The sequence below is a fragment of the Stegodyphus dumicola genome, chromosome 1 (genome assembly GCF_044657685.1).
Source record: "Stegodyphus dumicola isolate Sdum_Otavi_A_Nest chromosome 1, ASM4465768v1".
NCBI lineage: Eukaryota > Metazoa > Arthropoda > Arachnida > Araneae > Eresidae > Stegodyphus > Stegodyphus dumicola.
This window is the reverse complement of record NC_140768.1, coordinates 127,234,375-127,256,796: the sequence shown is the minus strand read 5'-3', so window position 1 is coordinate 127,256,796 and position 22,422 is coordinate 127,234,375. Positions and strand designations below refer to the sequence as shown.

At 34.4% G+C, this 22,422-nt stretch overlaps 1 protein-coding gene across 1 annotated transcript; it reads right to left on the bottom strand.

Moving 5' to 3' along the window:
- Positions 1 to 466: 466 nt before the first annotated feature.
- Positions 467 to 22,158, bottom strand: LOC118182022 (alpha-tocopherol transfer protein-like). The gene is made up of 5 exons (XM_035351285.2): positions 21,405 to 22,158; positions 17,668 to 17,910; positions 10,795 to 10,991; positions 6,110 to 6,220; positions 467 to 4,195 (listed from the first exon to the last, which is right to left on the bottom strand). The coding sequence occupies exons 1-5, from the start codon at positions 21,529 to 21,531 to the stop codon at positions 4,001 to 4,003; spliced, it is 873 nt and encodes a 290-aa protein (XP_035207176.1). The 5' UTR covers positions 21,532 to 22,158; the 3' UTR covers positions 467 to 4,000.
- Between the last annotated feature and the right edge of the window lie 264 nt (positions 22,159 to 22,422).

Sequence of the window (22,422 nt, the reverse complement as noted above, 5' to 3'; positions counted from 1 at the left end):
TTTACATAGATAAGATATATTGCTCTGCAACATCGTCTACACTTAATCTTACTGCGATTGTGTGGCGAAAACAAAAAATTTGCTTAAATCATTTGCTCCTCAGCCAGTTTCAAGCTGTATTTATTTTAGAATATCCTCTGCGCTTCTATTTTTGTTTGTTTGATATTTAACCTCCACATCAGTTAAAGAATATTTCTTGTTTCTCAGGAAAAAGATCGAATGTTATGTCTTATAAATTAGATCATTAAAAATCACCTCTAGTTTATGTTCGGTCAAACATGAAATTTTTAGCAAAAGATTCGCCAATTAATCTTACAGATTTAGCCTATCATACGCAATAGACGATAAGAGTAGAAAACACGCCATAGTAAACTTTGAAGGAAACTCACTTCTGCCGTAATCAAATATAATTACATAGTGCACTAAATTCAGTGGAACTTTTTTTTTTTTTTTTTGTAATGTGGCCACATGCAAATCAATGGAAATTTGCCTCTCTTTCGTGCGTTTTGGAAAGGAAGGTGTTTTTCGTGACAGAATAATTCTACAAGTTATGATAAGTGTTTTTGGAAAGGACAGAACAAGTAAAGACGTTGCAAGAGACGACTGCTTTGCTTAAAACTGGGTTAGGCGTTAAAGTGGGATTAGCGTATGAAGTTTAGATTGCAATTTTTTAAAATCCTTTTAAATATAAAAAATTTAAACTTTAAAAGTCTTTTAAAATTTTATTTTAAAAAATTGACAGTTTCACACTGCAATCTGAGTTTGGTTTCAGGAATTAATTTATGACTAATTAATTGTCGTAAAATGCAAGTTATTCAGATGTTTTATTATCTTTAATTGATTATTTTTCCAACTTTCATGATCTTCAATGATCCGGTATTTTGCTTATAATTGTTTTCTTTTAAATCTGCCTTTTAAGTCATTTCAAGTAATATCTTGGCAGATTAATTGCATAATCACAAATTGCTAACCTCACCCAGAATAGAGAATAACAGTCTAAACATGCTGTCTTGGATTCTATCCGAGAATTCTAAATGTCTGTATTTGAGAATGTACATCAGCGGAGAAGTTTCCTGGGCGTTTGCATCTACTACAGGAGATTTGTAAAGTATTTGTAAAGTATGTAAAATATCTTTCATAAGCTGACAGAGAGCACGCAAAAATTCTAGTGGACAAAATAATGTGAGGATGCATTTAATTAACAACCTGAAGGCAGCTTCAACATCTGTTCTAATCCTGTGGTATCCTCAGCTCGACAAACAATTTATTCTTGACACAGATGTGAGCAATGAGAGTGTTGGTGCTATTTTTTCCCAGGAAATAAATGGTCAAGAACGTGTCGTAGCATAGTGGAGTAAGAGTCTATCTAAACCGCAGAGGAATTATTGTATCACCAGGAAAGAGTTGCTTGCCATAGTTAAAGCCATAGAACACTTCCATCAGTATCTCTACAGCAGAAAATTCCTACTGTGTACAGATCATGCATCTTTGACCTGGTTTCTAAACTTCAAGAATCCCACTTCTGACACCAAAATTGTTGCTTGCATATGGGTCGTAATATACTGAATGCGCACAGGTCCGATGATGGCTTCCTGTCCAGGGACTGTATTGCACGGGATTTGCAGTCCTTGGGAAGGGGGCAATGTCACGAATTTTGTATTTAGATAGGTAATTTTAGTGGAATTATAAGCAAAATTGTTGTATTTCTTTTGTACAATGTAACATGGAAAATCTAAAGAGACGAGCTATGAGCCGGAAAAGTAAGAATGCAGGGGCAAGTGCATTTAACTTTAAGTAAACGGGTACCTCGGTTGGCGAGATATCGCCAAGCTGGCAACGATTTTGACAACTTATTTTGTCACCAAATGTGGCTAGAAATGGCCAAAAGTTGCAAAAAAAAAAAGTGACCATTTGGCGCTATTTTTGTCCGGTCCCTCTATCACCGTAATAAGTATTGTAACTGAATGAGTGTAATTGATCACTATTAATAGCTGCAACCGTAATTCGACATTCATGTTACCTTCCAATAATTTTGAGAAACAGAAAGTACTAGAAAGATTTTGGCTGCCGGATGAAAGCTATAGAAGGTCGGAGAAAGAGCATCTGCTCTCAGTTTATTTATTTATTATTGTTGCGAGTTTTCAGTTCAGCGTGAATTGAGATATCTCCGGGTAAGCTTTCGATTTAGGTGCGCTTTGTGTTGCTATTGTGTTTAACGTTTTTAGCAGTTTCAAGCGCAACTACTGATTGCATTCTGTGAACACCTGTACAAGTATTTCTGTGGAAAAATCCAGAACTTTGAAATGTTTCATTTGATAAAAATACATTTTACTAACCTATCATCGGAGTGTGCATTCAATTTATTACACACTCAACACTATATATATATATTTGTAAATTTACATTCATGTTTTTCACATGAAGTTTTATTGACGACAAATCTGTTCGGTCTTTTGCAGCACACATTCCTAATTACTGAAAAGAGTAAACTGTTATGGACACCAAAATTGCCATACATGATACCTGAGACAACTTCCTTCCTTTCTTAACTACTTTGCATTGTCAGAGAACTCAATATAACGAATCAGCAAAACACGACATTCTTAAACTGAATTTGGATCATGTATGTCTTCCAAACTTCTGATATGCTGGCAACTCATAAAGCGATTGACACCTTCTCACTAACAGACATGACTCTTCCTTGCCAATACTTGCGCTTCCTTTTGTAGGAGCGCTTCCAGCTCACATAGCCAAACGAACTTGAGAGACAAGGTTTCTCTCTTTCTTTCTTCATCCCCTATTTCATTTCGAAGGTAAAATGCAGTTTTTGAACTTAACACGCTGCCAGGCTCTTAAACAGTTCACCCGGTATATCGGTAAATGATGTTGATTGCCCTGCGGATGGGCCTGAGTTCTTTTCCCGGAAAAGGCATGGATGTTTGTAAAGTATAGTGTCTGTGCGACAAGAGGCACTCAAAATATAAGGCGAGCCTCACATCTTCTCGAGAAGTTGATGTTAGAAGAAGAGTGGTGGAAGACACTCGGACCGCGCCCTAGGTGTTCTCTCTCAAAATTGGGATGTAACAGCACAGTTGGCTAGGCAGGACAATGCCTGTACGACCATGGTGAATTTCTGGTGTGTCAACCACTTCTGTCTGTACCTGTCAGATGTTTAAGGAATTCCCTCAAGCATCTAGTAAGTACTAAAATTTGCTTTCGCAGTGTAATAGAAAAAAACCCACAGAAGTAGTGAAATATCATTTCGTTAAAAATAGTCTCGTCTGCTGCTTTTATATCGTGAATTCGTCTGTACTTCAAGCTTCCCCCCCCCGGCTTCGGATTTGACTCTTAAAATTTCCGTTTTGTGTTTCGCTTCATGAAAGCACGTGAAGGAAGATTAACTTGAAGTACTTTGTCAAATAAGAGGAGAAAACGAATGTTGCGCGGGATGACAACAGGAGTTAGATCGCAAATGGGCAGCTGGAAACGGCCTTAAAGGGCCTGTTTTAGTGTAGCAGATTATAGACGAGAACTGACAGCACACAAAGAAGTTTGGTGTTTAACATCTTAAGACGATATTTCAGTACCATGATACACTACCTCTTGTTCATTTTAGGTGACAGTATGTCAGCATGCAAGATGCTTCTTTTGTCCTCGATAGGTGTTGATTTTTTCCCAAGCTATAATTTATGAAATATACACAGATCGCACTAGCGTTGAATCCAACTGGTAATTTGGTAACAATTAATGCTAACCATTTCATAACAAAAATCACGCCATAGTGAGAGGACCTGGGAAAAGTAAGTTCGTATATTGTTTTAGATAACAAACAGTAAAGTCTGTGCGAGTAAGTATTAGTTTTGTCATTTTTTGAACTAGCTCAGGTGGTTGAAAAATAAAATATTTTTTAACAAAATGTATAGTTGTAAATTTCTTATTCGTTGCATAAATCTGTAATTAAACTAAATTTTTAAAAAAAAACAATAATTTTTTCAATTGGTCATCCAGAGTTCACTGAACGCGTTCTTCGAAATCCACATTCAATCATCTCTTTGGCAAAAGATTCCAGTCTCAGTGCATTGTTGTAAAATACTGTGCTGTCGACGGGGCCTGCTTTCCCTCCCAGTTCCTCAGGGAGTATTTCCGGAGAAAAATGCTTGTGGAGAGCTTCAATGTTCTTTCCATGCATATGAAACTAAAAAAAAAGCAGAAATAGTTTTGCAATTAAAACTTGTATCATCATAAAATATACTTCGGAACAGCTAATAATATAAAATGAAACTCCCAAATTTCTCATTTACTGCACTTAAATAAATGCAGAAAAATTTATATTTTAATACAATATCAAAATCTCCATCGCTGAATGAGGTAAATTAATTATTTGGTCAGAAAATCATTTTAAATATCATTACTACCTCAAAATTTTGAAATTCAGATCTCTGATAATAAAGATTTTGTTATTAATATCGTACATCTGAAAAATTAATTATTGGCAGGGCTCAAGTAAGTAATACTCAGTAATTTAATTTAGCAATTTTTTATTTATTTATTTACATTTTACTCAATTTTTATTATTCTTTATTTGTTGTTTTATTTTATTGAATCTCATTTATCTTTACGACTGCCTTTCATAGGGCTCTTGCACTTCTAATTTTAGAAATTACTCTGATTATGGGTAACCCTCTCTTTCCAGTACATGGTGACGTTCATATGCACAACTTTGAGTTAAATTATTTAAGACTTTCTTTGCATCGAAGGTAATTTTTTATTTTTTAATGACGATAAAGGAGAATTATCTCTTATATATACGACTGAAAGAGATTTTCAGATCAGATCTAAAATTAAATTGCGTATTCCTCTTGATGTTCTAAATACTCATCATAAATTTGATTTCTTAACTTGGATTTCCCATCTGCCTTCTTCCTTATGCCAAATATTACCATTCTGCTGATTAAGAAAAAGGGCTTCGCATTTTAATCGTCGGTTCATCGACGTAATTTAGTTCCTTTAGGAACTAAATTACGTAAAGTCAATTGTTAATTGTAAGAATGTCCTCCATAATAACTAATCGAGAATTTGAAAAATTAACAGTTTTACAAAAGCATTTTTCTGTTAGAATCAGCCATAACATTCTTGCTGTCATCTAATTTTGTCTTTTTTCATTTGCAACATTGCTCGGATTCTCGACAAAAAAGCCATTTTCACACCTATATGTGAATTCTTCAAGTATTCTGCATTTAATTTTAATTATTGGGGGAAAATGTGTTTCCAGTGTGGCTTGACACATATCGTCCAAATGAAGAAAGCGCTTAAACGTCTCATTTAAGAACATACACTCTATGTTAGGAAATCAGAAATAAAAAAAAATTGTGAGTAGTCATTTATAGTTAGTTGGTTCTTTAACCATGATTACAAACTTAGCTCCGCTAAAGTGTTCAAAAACACTCTTTAATTGAAAATTGGATCTTTTTTAACGCATTCCACGTTCACAATAATTTATTGAATTTAATTAATTACATTAATTCCAACCCAATTTAAATGAATTGAACTTTATTTAATCCCATAAATTAATTAATTCCAAATTATCGCAGAATTCAAAATTCCAAGCATGATTTTTTTCCTCTTTTTCATTTCAGTTTTATTCGATAAACGGTGCAGTAGTCGTATTTGGCCTGATCTATTAATTTGATCTTTCTTAATACCTGAATTTTTCATTTCGCCGAATTTGCATAAAATGCTTTCTCTTTCCCAACGTCGCTTTCCGTCGAAATTGAGAGAGATTTTCACAAAAATCTGTAAGCTTGTGAATTTTTTGGCCTAATTTTACATTTAACATTCCTGTGTCTTTTTCTTTCCTCCTCTTGCTTTTTTCTATATTAAATTTTCATATTTACTTAGAAGAAATATATTTTCTAATGTGACTGCATGAAGTTTGGTAAAAATTATAAAGTATTTTATAAACCTGGTATAAAAAGCAGCAATAAATTCTCTATTTCGCTGACGTAAATATTACCCTTAAACAATGATTTCACTTAAGATTCCTAACAAAATGATTAAATGTAAACTTCTAAGAGTTAAAGCAACAGTATCTTGAAAGAAAAACACTCACCCTATCTCTCAGCTTCTTTGGTATAGCAAATTTTATGATGTTATAGAAGACATTGAAAAAAGCTGATTCATTTACAATGTGTATTTCCCTCATTCGATAAGGCAGGCAGTCCTAAATGGGGAAAGAAAAAGGTAAAAGCAAAGTACCATCATTTTTACATATTGTTTTTGAAATTTTGTTATCGAATATATGTAATATACAGCAAAATATGATAACTGCTGTAAAAATAATTGGCAACATCAAAATTAACTATTCTAAATTTGGTGTTCTTTCCCTAAACTCATGTGTTCTCCCAAATTCAAGAACTTCCATGTTATATGACAACCTAAGTCGCCTGTGTCAACTTGTGTACATAAGAAATTATTACAATTCATTATTATTGGATAAATATCTACTGAGATGATTTTGTATGCGTGGAAACAAAGATTAGGACTTCTTCAAAATTCATTCGTGTCGGCATCATCTGTTCGTCTTTCCAGTCAGCCACCACGAATACACATTAAAAATATGACATGTATATAATTTTAATAAATAATGTATAGTAGGAACTGCATGATTTAAGTTAGGGAGTACTTAAGTTAACTTAAAGTAGGACCTGCATAAATTAAGTTAAAATCTAATATAATGAATTTGTAAAGCTAAAATTTTCATAATGAATTGAGTGGATGCTTAAGCATGAAATTGTATGCATTACTATATATACTTGAGTGTATTATTATTATGATATATTGAACAATTGATTACAGCATCCTCAAATGTAATAAGAAGTTACAATCAATATAAACTCAAAATAATATCTAGCGTAGTAATACTTAAGTAAGCTGGTTATTCAATAGTAATAAAACTGCAATAAATATCTGAATTCTTGTATAATGTAACATTAAACGCCTCAAGAGAGTGATGCTTAGCCGTAAGAATAAGGTTACAGGAGCAAATCTATTTAACATTTATAGTGCCAAGCTGGCGATTGTTGTGGCAATGAATTTTGTCACCAAATTTTACGAGAAATCGCCAAAAGTCACGAAACTTGTCGACCATTTGGTGACATTTTTGTCTAGTCCCTGTATGATTGTAATTTGTCTGATACCTGTATAACTGTATCCAGCCTTTATTAAACTGTAACTGTATATGCCTTCCAGCAACTTCGAGAAAGCTAAGGTACTGGAAATTTCTCGGCGGTCTAGGGAAAACTATATAGAAACAATGTCAGTTTCAATTCAGTACAGAGTTGAGATGCACTTTGTATTGCGCTGTGTTTGAAGTTCTTATTACTCTCATGTCCATAAATTAAGGATAATTTGGAGTCGCGCGGAAATCGAACTCTAAAATAAATATATCACCTGTAAAATCAATACACACATCTTCAAGAATCATATGCAAACTTCAGGAAGTAACCAGATGACACCGATGGTACGTTACAATGACGAGAGTGTAAGAGGGTGATATATAAGAAATACAGGCAAAGAAGCAAAATTGTTCGCAGGCGCTTTATAAGCATTTCACTGCAATAACCGAATAGTTATGACACAAAGAACGCTTTTGGATGATTTTTTACGTGGTAGAATTATCGGTCGTCTGTAATATGGGCGTACCCAACTGGAAGTATCAGATGAACTTGGAATTGCCCAGAGTGTCATCTCCAGGCTTTGGCAACGATTCCAAGATGATATTAATGTGAGTAGAGGTTACAGCACAGGTCGCCTCAGAGTTACAACGCCGAATGAGGACCGGTATTTGGCAGTTACTGCCAAAAGAAACAGGCGGAGCACAGCCTCAGACCTGTCTCGTCAGCTCTCTTCAGCCACTGGTACGACAATTTCAAGGCAGACCGTGTACAAACGCTTAGGGCAGATTGGTCTATATGCTCGTAGACTGTCAGATGCGTTCCACTTACTGCAACTCACTGTCGCCTGCGGTTAGCCTGGAGTAGAGAGCATGCATTGTGGACACCGCAACAGTGGGCATGTGTCATGTTTTCCGACGAGTCCAGGTTAAGCTTGCAGTGTGATTCTCGCCGGACGTTCATATGGAGAGTTCCAGGTACCCGTTACCACCAAGAAAACATTATTGAACGACACCGTTACGGTGGTGCAGGAGTGCTCGTTTGGGGTGGAATTATTCTGGGTTCCAGAACTGACCTGCATGTTCAAATTGGAACCATGACAAGCCAAATCTATCGGGACGTCATTCTGGAACAACATGGACGTTTGTTTCGGGGCGCCAAGGGCGCACAATTTGTGTTTATAGATGACAACGCCGTCCTCACCGTGCAAAAATCGTAAGCGAATGCCTTCAATCGGAGGATATCACCCGTATGGACTGGCCAGCATTCTCACGGGACTTGAATCCAGTAGAGCACGTATGGGACATGCTTGGCCGACGAGTTGCAACCCGTCAACCTCCTCCTACATGTCTACTGGAACTTCGGAGAGCATTGCTTTTTGAGTGGTGTAATATCCCCCAAGATCAGATCGATAGTTTGATACTCAGCATGCCTAGGCGTTGTACGGACTGTATTGCATCGTCTGGGACACATACAATGTATTAACAATCATACCAACCATGTAATATTGTTTTATTGTAAATAGGTTTTTTTTTATGTAATTTGCTCCAGGGAGAAAATATCGCTAATTTTTTTAATAATATCAAACACATAGCATCTTTTTTTGCTCTTTACCTTTTGTTTAATAAATAAGCTTTACAAATAAGTCAAATTTGTTTTGCTTCTAGCTCTTCCTTTGCCTGACTTTGCATTATCCTTAATTTATGGACATGAGTGTAGTTTGAAGTGGTAACTACTGATTGTGCTCTGTTATACTGAAAAGAGTTGTACGAATACATTTTTGAAAAGTTTCCGAACTATAAAGAGTTCTTTTAGAAAAATAAATTTCATCAGGCTATCCTGGGTTCTTTGTACATTCAATCTATTACAAGCCTGTACACACGTAACAATATCTTATATAAAGTTTTTTGATGGAAATGATAAAAATAGGGACACCCGCAATTGTAGTCTGCAATTCCGAATTTGATATTCGAGTAGTTGTTATTGGGGATACTATAGTGGCAAAAAATGTTTGGTATCGTTTCAGTTTATTTCTCGCCTGCTGAGGTCTTGAATACAGATTTATTTAGATTGGAAGAGATTTTAGATACATATGATGATGAAAATTGTTTTATTGTTATAGGTGATTTTAATTCAAAACATTTGAGCTGAGGGGCACCTGTTGTAGATGCAAGGGGAGTTTTAACCGACGATTTTATTGCACAAAATGGTTTGATTTTAGTAGATGACTCAGCTTCTAGACCTACATTTTTGTCCTCAGTGAAAGAAGGTTCGACGGATCTAGTCTTGGGTTCACCAAGATTTAATACTCAGTTAATATGAATATTTTGTATTTTTTTCTAATATGAATATTCTATATTATCTCTCTGAGACCACAGATACATATTGATTGAAACAGGACTAGGGTTGAAAGTGGAAAGTGGTAAGAAATTTATAATTACTAATATTAAATAGAATTAAGAGATTTAGTCGAAATATGAAAAAAGGATTTATTGGAAATGGAAAATGAGATACTGAAATCTAAAAATGAAGAGGTACTGAACAAAGTGGTTTCACATATTGAGAATCGTATTATAACACAAATGTGGAAAAAACTGAGTGTGCGGAAGAAAGAGAGGGAGGAATGAACTTCCTGGTGGAATTTGGAACTGGATAAAATGAGAAGACAAGTAACAAGTAAGAGTGGCACGTAAACGGACACAAATAAAAGGATTGAGAGATATGAAGATTGGGCAAAAAATTGAATACAAAAGAAAACCAGCAAAATATAAAACACTTATCAAGCGTACGAGGAAAGAATATAAAAATTATCTGTTAATTAGAGATGGGAATTATTACGATGGATTCTTTAGAGTTGCCAGCGCTAAAATGAGAAAAAAATGGTTATTGAGTGAAGTCACGACGGCGTCTATTGAGGACAATTGCAAACAAATTATCGAAAATATTTTATAATGTCAACGCGATACTAATCAATTAGATCTTTATTGAATAAAGTTTATGTGACAGCAACAGCGTCCTTAAACGAAAATGTTTTTAAACATTTTTAAATACGAGTAACATCCGCAGTTTCATGCCTCAATGTTAATCTCAATTCGCCAATCGATTTTTTCTCCTAATTTCTTTGGCAAGTTGTTTAATTTACATTAAAAATGTCTAATTTTACGAATATCTATCATGTTATTTTTTTTCCTCGGTTTTCTTTTCTTCACTTAACAGTAATTAAATTTTTCTTGAATTTAATCGTAAATAGTTTCACTATTATTTCTATGCTTGAAATTTTTCGTCAGATTATCAGTTTTTGGTGATATTTGAATCCGGTCCTAATAACAGAACAAATCATTAACATATTTCAATAATTCTCGGTATGCCATAATATATAAGAACGTCACTGATGTACTTGCCATTTACGCAACTCTATTAATCTCTGTTCCTTCTTTCTCGATTTTAAAATACGTATTAGCAGTTGCTTTTATTTTAAAAAATGAGAATTTAAAAATGCATAATTAACTGAAAATGCTCCCAAAGGAAATAAATAACACTGAAAACAATTCAGTGAGTTTGGTTCGGATGCAAAATCTATATAATAAGTAGTTTTTAATATTTAAAGTTTATTTTTACTCACTTGTATGCAGTTAAATATGAAAATTATAAATTTTGGCGACACAAGCGAGTAAAACTGCTGTGCACTAAATCCTTTAAGGTCGATAATGGTCACACAACCGCACACAGAAGACGCTTCCATTCTGTAAGCGAGTGTACCAACTATCAGAATTGCAGAAAATATATTTTCTATAGTAACTCCTTTGTCTAGGCATTGACCTGTTAAAGAGAATGTTATTTATCTTAGTAAACTGGAAATTTAAAGTAACAGATAGTTTTAATTGCTCTAGAAAATAAATAAAAATTTAAAGATTAAAAACAACAAATGTACTAGGATATTTATAAGAAAGCAGCAGCAAGCTGAAAATTAAAAAGTGAACGATTCAGAGGCAAATACAGAAGATCGAACATTTTTTAGACGATTTTGCTTTGCTATTAAACGATTGCCTGCGTGAAAAACATTCTTTAATTTCGACCATATTTTTTAAGGTGTAAATAATCGTCTGCTATTTGACAATTTTATTTTCATTCAAAATGACGCTTTTAAAACAACAATGGACGGAAATCAATGTTTGTGCTCGTTCCGAAAAAATACTCGCAATTAGTTATTAAAAAATACTATGAAAGCTATTACGTTTCGTTATCTAAAACAACGATGGATAATATTATCAATGAGAAAGGGAAAAAAATGTCAAATTTTAGCTTCAGGGAGAAAAATTGTTCAAATTACATATACAAGGAAAAATATGGTATGTTTCGAATGTTGCAAAGGAAAAACTTTAATGTTAAAAGATAATCTGCGAAATCAAAGAAGAGTTGCATAATCATTAAAATGATCAGTGTCAACTATAAACAAAGTGATTAGTGCGGATTTGACTCTTAAAAAGTGGGAAAAACGTAATGTGCTTCGGATTTCTTCGGATATATCGCCGAAAGCCGAATGTGCTGCAGAATTCTCTACGAGAAATAATTTTTCGGGCAAAAATGAAAAAAATGTTGTCATAATAGATGAAATCTTGGGTGTATTTAAGCGTTCGCAATAAAGAGAGATCCATTTATTCTCATCAACGAGATGATAAAGGTGTTAAAACATGGTTCAAAGAATCTAAAGAAAGCTTTCTGAAAGCGATTTATGATTGCCACTGGTTTTTGACATAACGATAAATGAAAATTCAAAAGAGTGCAGAAAACTGTTCAGATGAATTCCACATATTATAAGCAACATATTTTATACCCGGTATTTAAACATGAAACACATTCTCTTTACCCACAGCGCCATCAATCGGTAGAACTATATCAAGACAAAGCAACCAGTCGCACGTCAAAATCTACTGTTAATTTCATGGAAAAAATGGAACAAGAAACATGCATCAAGAGCACATCCATCCATAATATCCTTACTAAATCTCCTGATGTATCTAACGGATTTTTGTGCTTTTGGACTTTTAAAAAGTAAATTGGCCAAACGCCGATATACAAGCCTCCTTGGTCTTTGGAAGCTGTTCATGAGAAAATGGGATAAAATACCTCCTTCGATACTGAAAAAAGGCTTTTTTGTTTTGGAAATTACGGTATACAAAAATAGTGAAGAATAAGAGATATCAAATGGAATATTTAAAACATAAAAATTTTAGGTAAAATATTTCTGTAAACAAAATGAAAATAGTCTAACAAATGTGAGAAAAGCCTCTGTATAATTAAAATCTAATTCTTTTTAAACATAAATGATCTTCCTATTAGCTCTTTCGTTTCGGACCGTTGCATAATTTTAGACCCTGTCACAAGAAAGTGACTTCTGCTGTTTTCTGGCTTTAGTATTACTTGAGTAGATCATCTTTTCAGAAGGTTCTTAAGGATTCTAAACTCTTGACAATCAGAGATAATAAAAGGTGTTGGTGTATTTAATTATGGCAAAGCACACGAGGGCTATCTGCCTAAGGGAAGGGATGCCTTCGTGGAGGACTTTCTAAGGGGAACTGGCTCATATACACGTAACACATGGGAAAAACCACGAAAACGCCCATGCACCCAGCCCGTTTGGGGGATTCGAACCTCGGACCGAACTACCACTGTTCAGCGACTTTACCGCTCGGCCGCTGGTGGGCCAGAGATAATAAAAGAGATGCGAATACAGATATTATAGTCCAGACACTATAATATCTGCATTCGCATTTCTTTAATCTTAAAATAAATTAAGGTTTTAATCCGCGTACTAAATTTCAGATGCGTCATAACAGTCTATCTTTATTTAGCTTTCCCTGGATTGTCATTTGCTTCGACAATCTTATAGCCGGAGAACTCCGGAATGATCCCGAGATCGAAGAAATGACATATACACTTGCTGCAATCTAAAACAGGTTTTCTGATGAAATAGAGAAAAGAATCAAATTGTTTAAAAAGTACTGACATAAAAATGAATATTATCCATAAAAAGGTCCTATAATTCATACTGACTTAATTATCGCGAAATTGTCATATTTTCATTTTAGTATTCTTTTAAATGCCACTTAAATACCATATTTGAAATAAATAATTTTGTGTAGTGAGTGTAAAAATTAGAAAAAATAAGCAAACATTTGTAAAATCACTATTGGCTGTGGGAAGAAAAACGAGGTGAAGGTTTGGAACAAGTTTCACACCCCTTTGACAAGAACGGTGAAGTCTCTAAAATTCGATAATTACTAATTTCCTTAAAGAGATAATCTTCGTTTCTCGGTAGAGTACTCTAAGAAGCAAAGATAAATAACAATATAGAGTGTTTTTACACATTTTTGTAACGATTTTGCAAAGCTTTATATATAAATTAATCTCAGAATTTTATTTTCTAATATGTTCGGTCTGATAGCTCTTTTGTTGAACTATCATATTACATATTGATAAATATCCTTTTCTTATAACATCAAGGTTGATTTTATTGCACTCCTTCTTCACAATCTTCCAGTATTCATACAATATTTTGAGATGCCACTTATAAAAAGCTTGTTTTAAAAGTCTAAATGTACGGTAATCCATAAGAAACACATAAGGGGACTTGGGTAAGATGTATTTAAAGGGAATAGCTTTCATTCCGGTTTCAATTCTCATTTTTTAAATAAATAGAGCAATAGATTTAGAGGTATGGCTTGGAGACTTATTCCGATTGAACTTAACATAGTGAAGATTGTTTGGATAAAGAGATGGAATTTCGGCTTTAAAAATAGGTGTTAAAACATATTTTCGATAGTAATAAAATAATCCAAATTTAGTTTGATATTTTTTAAAACTTTCCTTAAGTTTTCCGTTTTAAGAGAACCCAGTAATAACCATAAAACATTTAGAAAATCTTTCATTGTTTTCTCTGAATCGACATGTTAAGTACTTTTCTCCTCTTTTTTTGTAGTAAGTCGGCTTTTTTTATTGCAATCAGATGAGCATATCCAAGCCTCATCAATTATAACATATATATTTCCATTTTTCATCTTGAAATTAATTTTCATGCTGCAATCTGCACTGTCTTACGCTGAGACATGTTTCTGCGTTAGGCGATAAACATCATGCTTTTTTCTTTCGATTACCTTTAAATCAGATTTTATAATTTTGTTCAACAGTTCCTACAAAGATGTTTAAAGATTTTACAATAGCGTTTTGGGACGCTGGATTTTTCTTTAAATCACGAGATGCGACTGACTTTAGGTTTAATAAGAGCTGTACATACCTTTGCTGGGTATGTACTTTTTTGCGTTTTTCGCAGCCAGATATAAACGTTGATGTTTCTTTTATTTCATTTTAACCCTTTAACTGTCAAGTTATTTTGATGATTTGGGTACACAAAATGTCAAATTTTTTTATTGAAAAAATCAAATGTTTAGTACAAAATAAAATATACTTAAGTAGTTAAAAATTGATATTTTGAAATACATAAATAAAATTTTTAAAGTTTTGTAGAAAATGCATATTTGCTTGAAGCGGCTGCCACTCAACATGGCAGTTGTAAAGTTCGCTTCTAGTGGAGCATTATTTTCTAAAAAAGAAAAAATTTAATTATTTTCTAAAAAATAAATAAATATAAGTGAATACCTATTAGTAGTTCAGTAATTCAGTCTTGTGAACTGGAAACACTTTTCCAAGCACAAACCAACTCCACAATCACTACACCAGAATCGTGATTCCTTTCTTATCTTTTCCCCATTTTTATCCTTTTTCGAACAACACACTTTGCACTGTCTTGTAGGCTCACGTTTCGCAGGAGTAGGAGGAATATGGGATATAAAATGTCGTTCGGTAAGACGGGCAGGGTTATCTATTGTAGGTCGTCTGCCAACATTCTTTTGTCCAGAAGCTGCATAATCATATTTATGTAAAAGCTCTTCTACAACTTGGATTCGAAATTCTAAAAATGTAATACGTTTCCCAACTACATTTTTATAGAGCAAATGTGAGTTCCAGAGTACCTTGTCCAGTAAATGTAAAAATATCTTTTTATAATATTTTTCTGACGTTTTCGGATTGTTGGATGAAAGGATATTTCCTAATCACAGCGATCTACACCACCCATAGTTAGACTGTAATTAGAAACAATCTTCGGCTTGAGTATATCTCCATTTTTTTTTATTTTTGAGGCTGATCATGGATGCATCATGAATACTGCTCATCAAACACACATTCTTCATCTTCGGTTGAAGTATCTAAATCATCTATATAACGTTTCAAAGAACTGGACGCCATTTTACAACAAAAACATCCCATGCACTTTGAACCAAAGAACTTATAACCTCTAACCTTTGAAATCTTCAGTAAAGTGCTGTCATCTATTGAACTGAGCGCACATTAACTTTTACCGAGATACAGTCGGGTTTGACAAAGAGATGAAGCCGAAATAAACGTCTCCCGATATATATTCGGGTATAACAATACGATGCACTCAAAAAAAAAAAAAAAAAAAAAAAAAAAATTACATTTTCGAACACCAGTGCTGTGCCCAAGATTATCTCGGGCATGACAGTTAAAGGGTTTTAATTATGTCACTTATTTTACGTTAAGAGGTATTAAAACTATGTTTTTTACATCTTTTTCTAATAATTGAATAAAAGTATTTCTCTTCAGACAGCGCAAAAACAAAGATGGCTTCGATTCATTGTTTATTTTTCAGGAACATTTTTAAAGAAAAGAATATTTTTAATGATGCACATGTTAATTAAACCTTATTCCAATTGGACTCCAGTCACGTTTATACATTGCTCGACATTGAAAATGCAACACCAAGAAGGAGTGGTCAGAAATTTATGCAAATTTTAGAGTAGACGCACGTCACTTAGATAGCCGAATGATGTGAAATGCACAGCTTTCTGACGCACGTGAAGTAAGATATAAGGAAAGGAACGTGCAGAATGGGCAATATTCGTGTCGTTATTTCTGCTAGACGAATTATCGAAGAAAGCTGGTTTTTGTCCCGAAGGATACGCGTAATAAGAGAATGCCAGGCCACCGTCAACGAAGGCACTTCCAGCCGATGGACGATTTTACGAGGGGTATGGTGATCGGACTGAGAAGAGCGGGTTGGTCCTTACGTCAAATCGCAACTGATATCCACATGGATGCGAGCACGGTGCATCGGCTATGCCGAACATGGTTGGAACAAGGAAATGGGGGAAGAAGGAGGTGTGCAGGTGCAGCCAGAGTGACGTCAGCACGCGTGGATCGACGCATCCGCCGACAAGCTGTGAAAGTCCCGCATGTCACTTGTACCGCGATTCTAAAGCATGTGCAAGATACTCTGGATGTTGCTGTGTCGACCAGAGCCATTTCCCGTCGATTGGTTGAACGTGGCCTGCACTCACGGCGTCCGTTAAGAAGACTGCCATTGACCCCACAGCATAGAAGCCAACGTTTAGAATGATGCCGGACTGGAGCGATGTGGATGATAGAATGGCGAAACGTCGTGTTCTCAGATGAGTCACGCTTTTGTTTATCCAGTGACAGTCGCCGCATACGTGTGTGACGTCGACGTGGAGACAGATCTAATCCGACAGTAACTATGGAACGCCCCACCGCGCGGCAACGTGGCATAATGGTTTGGGGCGCTATTGCCTACATTTCCAGGTCACCTGTAGTTCGTATTCAGGGCACTATGAGGGCCCAACGATACTTGGATAATGTACTGCGGCCGGTGGCAATCCCGTACCTTCAGAGGCTGCCTAATGAAAGTTTTCAGCATTTTCAGCAGGATAACGCCCGACTACACAGTGCTCATATCTGCCAACATGCGCTGCAAGGTATACAGATGCTTCCCTGGCCACCGTGCTCTCCTGACCAGTCATCAATCGAACATGTCTGGGATGTGATTGGGCACCGTTTGCAGACTCTGCTCCTGCCTCGTTCAAAAGACAAACTGTGGCAAATGGTTGAAAGGGAATGGAGAGCCATCTCTCAGGACACCATCCGCACTCATATTGACTCTATGCCTAGACGTGTTTCTTCGTGCATCGCTGTCCGCGGTGGTCCTACATCCTACTGAGCCGTAACGCCGTTCTCGCCCTGTATTCTGACTATCATTTTGAAATAAAGATCACTTATTGCTGCTTGCTGTCTCTGTGTTTTTTCCAAATTTCATCACTTCCTGACCATTCCTTCTTGGTGTTGCATTTTCAATGTCGAGCAGTATATTTTAAAATTCAAATTTAAATTCATGAAGAAAATCAAAATCGTTACAAAAATGTGGGAACACCCTCTGTATATTATTGGAATCTGGCCATCTTTCGTTGGACAACTTCGGAGTAGTCCAATGAAACCGCAGTCGACGATAAATTTTCAAATGTTTTTATTTATACTAATTTTTTCATTAAACATTTTCATTTATTCGCTACATGGCATTTGAGTAACATAAAGAATAAATGTCATATGAAGCAGTATTTCCTACCTGGACGAATTATGATTACAAGTCTACCACCTGCATCTCTAAGAGGCATCATCGAGTAGCAGTTCGCATCCATGACGTTCTTAACTCCTGAAGGTAAAAAATCCGTATAAACTCCTGAATACTTTTCTTTGAAGATATAATAGTTTCGCAATGCCTTGAAAGCTCTTTGGATGTTGTGCTTCTTGTTTCGAAGAAACATTAGTAGGAATTTATCATCCATGCAAGGATAGAAATCAGGTTCCTCTACAGAAAGAAGAAATAGCTACTTTTAAGAATAAACTGCTATGCTTCTATCTACTTCAGTAGCAGTTGTAACAAATAACAAATGAAGCTGGGTTTACGGAAAGAATTAAGTAAGTCATTAAGCTTTTTGATGCTGAAGACGTGAAAAATGTGCAGTACCCTCTGTGGGATTTGAAGTCCGGACCTCTCGAATACGCATGGTGTATGCTTCCTATTACACCACGAATACTTGCAGAAGAGGGGGTAAAAATGCTTTAAATATGTAAAATGAATTATAGCAATCAGTGTAAGAGCTGTCTACTTTGGTGTTTTGGGTCCATAAAGAGGAAACTTAAAGGAAACTAATTCATGATCACATTGCGCATGGGGTTCGTTTATAACTCACGAAATCTTCCCTTTAAAACCCACCTCTCTCTAAAATCCATGCAATTGAGAATTAATTCCTCGATCAGTATCAAATCAAAGAACACCAACTTTTCTAAATCCCAGTCGTTGAAATAGCGGTAACATAAATACGTTTTCCATAACTCTGCAGTCCAAGAGCTGTCTCATGGTGAAGCATCGAGCTCCTCTAAGACTCATGAGATTTTAACCAGTTGTGACAGTTAATGCTCCTATTGGAGATGTTTGTCTTGGATGCTGCAGTCTCTGCACAAAAATGTTAAAGCCATTGAAACACACTTTTTCGAACAGTTGTGCTGTCATCGTAGACTGACAACAGCTTAATAAGAAACAGCTGGGCTAAATTAGCCCTGAATTTCAAGAGGAATTCGATCATTGCATTATGGAGTAATAAGGTGAAGGAGTAATAAAGAATAAGGAATATCTGAAGTAACTACAAGGTAGTAGGAAGGTTTAAATAACCTTTTTACTGAAACAAAATTTAGAACATAAACACACTCGCTTGTGCTAAAATATCAGCCACAGCTCTTGGTGATGCAACTCAACAGAACAAACAAATATAAGTCGCACGTGAAACGATAGTCAAAGACTCCACAATTAAATATTACTATAAGCTGGCTCAGTAATTCTACCAGAGCGTTAAAACCAAAGTTTCGGCAGCGATAGAAAGCAAAGCCAAATAATTACAACTATCACAGCTTGCAGGAAATTAACACGTAGCTTGCACGCGAAGCCAGAAACAAATTCTGTCTTAAAATCCAAAAACCTCAATTTAAATGTTGGCTATTTCATTTGCATTCTGCAGAGGAAACGGAAAGCAGAAGTTATAAGATATTTCTCCCACCTTCTTGGCGAGCCTTCGTGGTGTGGTGGTCTGCACACTAGGCCGGTATTCCAGAGGTCCGCGGTTCGATTCCCGGCGAAGGCGGTTGCTCATTTTTCATCTTGCCTGCTTCCAAAAAATACCTAATGTCTCTACAAAGTTATAGTGAAGACCGAAGTTATAAAAACTGGCTAATTTAAATAATAATTTTACAAACGTTAGATGGTAAAGAACAAATGCTGCTACCAATAAACTATTACTTATCTAGTGCTTGGCATTACCGAAGTACAGTGAATTCTGCTTGACGTTTGAAATTTGTATAAAACGCAGCTAGTTGAGTCGAAGTTATTCTAAAATATTTAAGACATATGCCTGTATTTGTTGATTACTGTGTGATAAAGAGCATTTTTCAAAACATGATTATTGCAAATCTTTACCTAATTTGATTCCTAATAAAAAACTATGTGTATTGTGTCTCATATTAGATTGGCTTATCATCTGGAAAATAATTATATATTAGCCGTGCCTGTTTTCCTTCCTTCGTTGCAGTTTCTTTACTGATGATTTATATGCATCATTCGTAATTGTAGTTATAAAATATAGCTATGACTGTCCAAAACCTTTTGTCTTATATTATTTAAAACCTCTGAAGATGAAAGTACTAAATTCCTAAAATATGGTAGCTACTTAAAGCTGCAAATATCGAACTTATTTGAATATAAATTTCAATAATTAAGTTAAATTAACGTGTAAATTAATAAATTAAAAGCCGCAAGATAAAGTATCTCAAATTATGTGTAAAACGTAAATTGCCCTATATTACGTGCTTACATAAAATGTACATTACACTGTTCTACATAAACTGCAGACTATAAGTCTTAAGTTCTTGAGTAAAAAAGTAAAAGCTGTATTTCGGCCCCATAGCAGCAGAATGTGACATTTTATAGACATTTTATTGAATGCAGCTAGTGTAATTTTAAGATGTAACTTATAAATTTCTGAAATTGTTTATAAAAACTATGCTCAGGTTGTCCAAAACACTAAAAGCATTGTAAGAAAAACACTTTCGATTTCGAAACAGCTTAAATTGCACTTCCTGTATAAAATACTACACGTCTTCGCGACAGTGTTTTTTATCTGGTAAGTAAGAGTAGAAAACTTTAGCGCTATGGTGTTAGTAAGTTATTTATTACTGAGCGCAATAATAATGTTTCATTACATTTCACCGAGCACAAAAAAAACTTGTAAAAATCAACAATGAGTTATTATTATTTATTATTAGATTTTTATTATTAAAGTTTTCAAAACTGATTCCGATTTTAGCAAAAAATAATAAATAAATAAATAAATAAATAAAAAGCTTATATTTTTCAAACGACTTGACAAAAAAAAAAAAAAAAAAAAAAAAAAAAAACCAAAGAGAAATCGAAATTATAGAACGGCTTACAGGCCGAAGAGTGACATCATAAAGGCACCGGTCCTTTTATTATGGATTTATTCCACTTTTTTCGGATTTTAATCTCAAAATATACCATAGTTTAGAAAGCTTATTCAATACCGGCAGGAATTCCATTATATTATGTCTCTTAATACAGTCTAAGCTTTTAGATAATTTTTATGAGGAATTTTAAATTTCACACTGCTCATATCTAAACGGTTTACTTTCACGTCATAAATAATGTAATTAGTGGTTATATTGTACTGGCGAAATGAAAAGCAAAATTGAAAGTACATGGCTATTGAAGCAGAAAGCGTTTGTACTTCAGAATTATTATGATTTTTGGTACAGTAAAGAATGAATGAAAAAATAAATGATGATTATAGAGATTCTTTCTAAGTGTAACTTAATAGAAACGAAAACAATCATAAGGGGTTTACGCAAAAATGTAATTTTTCTTATTGAATTAAAACTTTTAAAGGTATACGTAATATGCATTATAATGCAATACAAGTGCATTTTATCATGCTGAAATGCAAATTTCCTGTATAATGTATTTTTGTACGTAAATTTATTAAAAAATATGTTGGTTTTTACTCGATATGATTAAAAGTTAAAGAAAAGTATATAAATCATTAAAAAATATATATATGCTGGCAGTTTAGTTGCTATTTATAAAATATATTATTAGTCAATTTCAGAAATTCTGAGAGTGTACATTTGGGAAACAAAAATCTGTGAACCGGAGAATGTTCATCAATAACGCGACGACTACATGCTACAATAATGCTACGTTTTAGAATCACATACACTTGAAGCTTTAATACTTACTTTCTATGAGCCTCTTGATTTTTTCTAGGGATTCCTTTTTGACTAGTGGGGTCTCTCCAAGTTCCTTTTTAGCTATTTTCTCCATTTCAGGCGTTAAGCCTTCCATTAAAAGAGGAGCGAAAGCCATCTTATAAAGATATTAGCAAAATATTGAACATTAACGGCTATTTTATAAAAGAATGTGAGTAACGTGCACATTCATTCATGAGTTCTGAACCCAGTGCGGTAAATTTCAAAAACTGGTTTTCAAGGACGTTTGTGGAAGGGGAATAAAAGTGGAGAATTATTAATTGTCAGGGAAAAAAGAATCATTAAGATACCCGAATACACAGTAATGATGACCTCCGAAAGGAAGTTTTATAAATTTTTTGTTTACAAGATTGTTTTCATTTATTGTGCATTTTCTAATTCACTTATAACGTTTCACTTAATCTGATATTTAAACTTCAGTCCTATAACATTACTAGACAGATAGAGAGTTATCGCTATGCCTAAAATAGCATGACAAAAATTTACAGAGGTTTAAACAATCTTTTATTAAACTGAACTTTTAACACAAAGATCACGGCTCGTTCTCTGCAGATAACCACGACTTATGGCGATGATTTACCATATTTCTTGATTTACCGTATCACGTCAAGTGGGGACAGAGCTTCACCTCTTGAGTACAAAACATGAATCAATGATAATCAGCGCACCAATTGGTACAGAAGGAACTTAATATTGCACCGGCATTTATACATAAAACTGTTAATGAAGAAGTGCAGATCAAAAAATTTATTTTTCGTTAAGTTCCCCGTAAATTAACAGAACACCTAAACGTGAAATGTGTCAGAATTAATAAAGAAACATTAAAGTTACTTAATGATGGTAAATAACTCATGATTTCTAAAATCATAAGTAGGGGATGAAGCATCCATACCGTTTTATTTATTTATTTATTTATTTATTATTTATTTATTTATTTATTTATTTATTTTTGGACATTTCAACACATCAAGAAAACAAAGTATGTGCT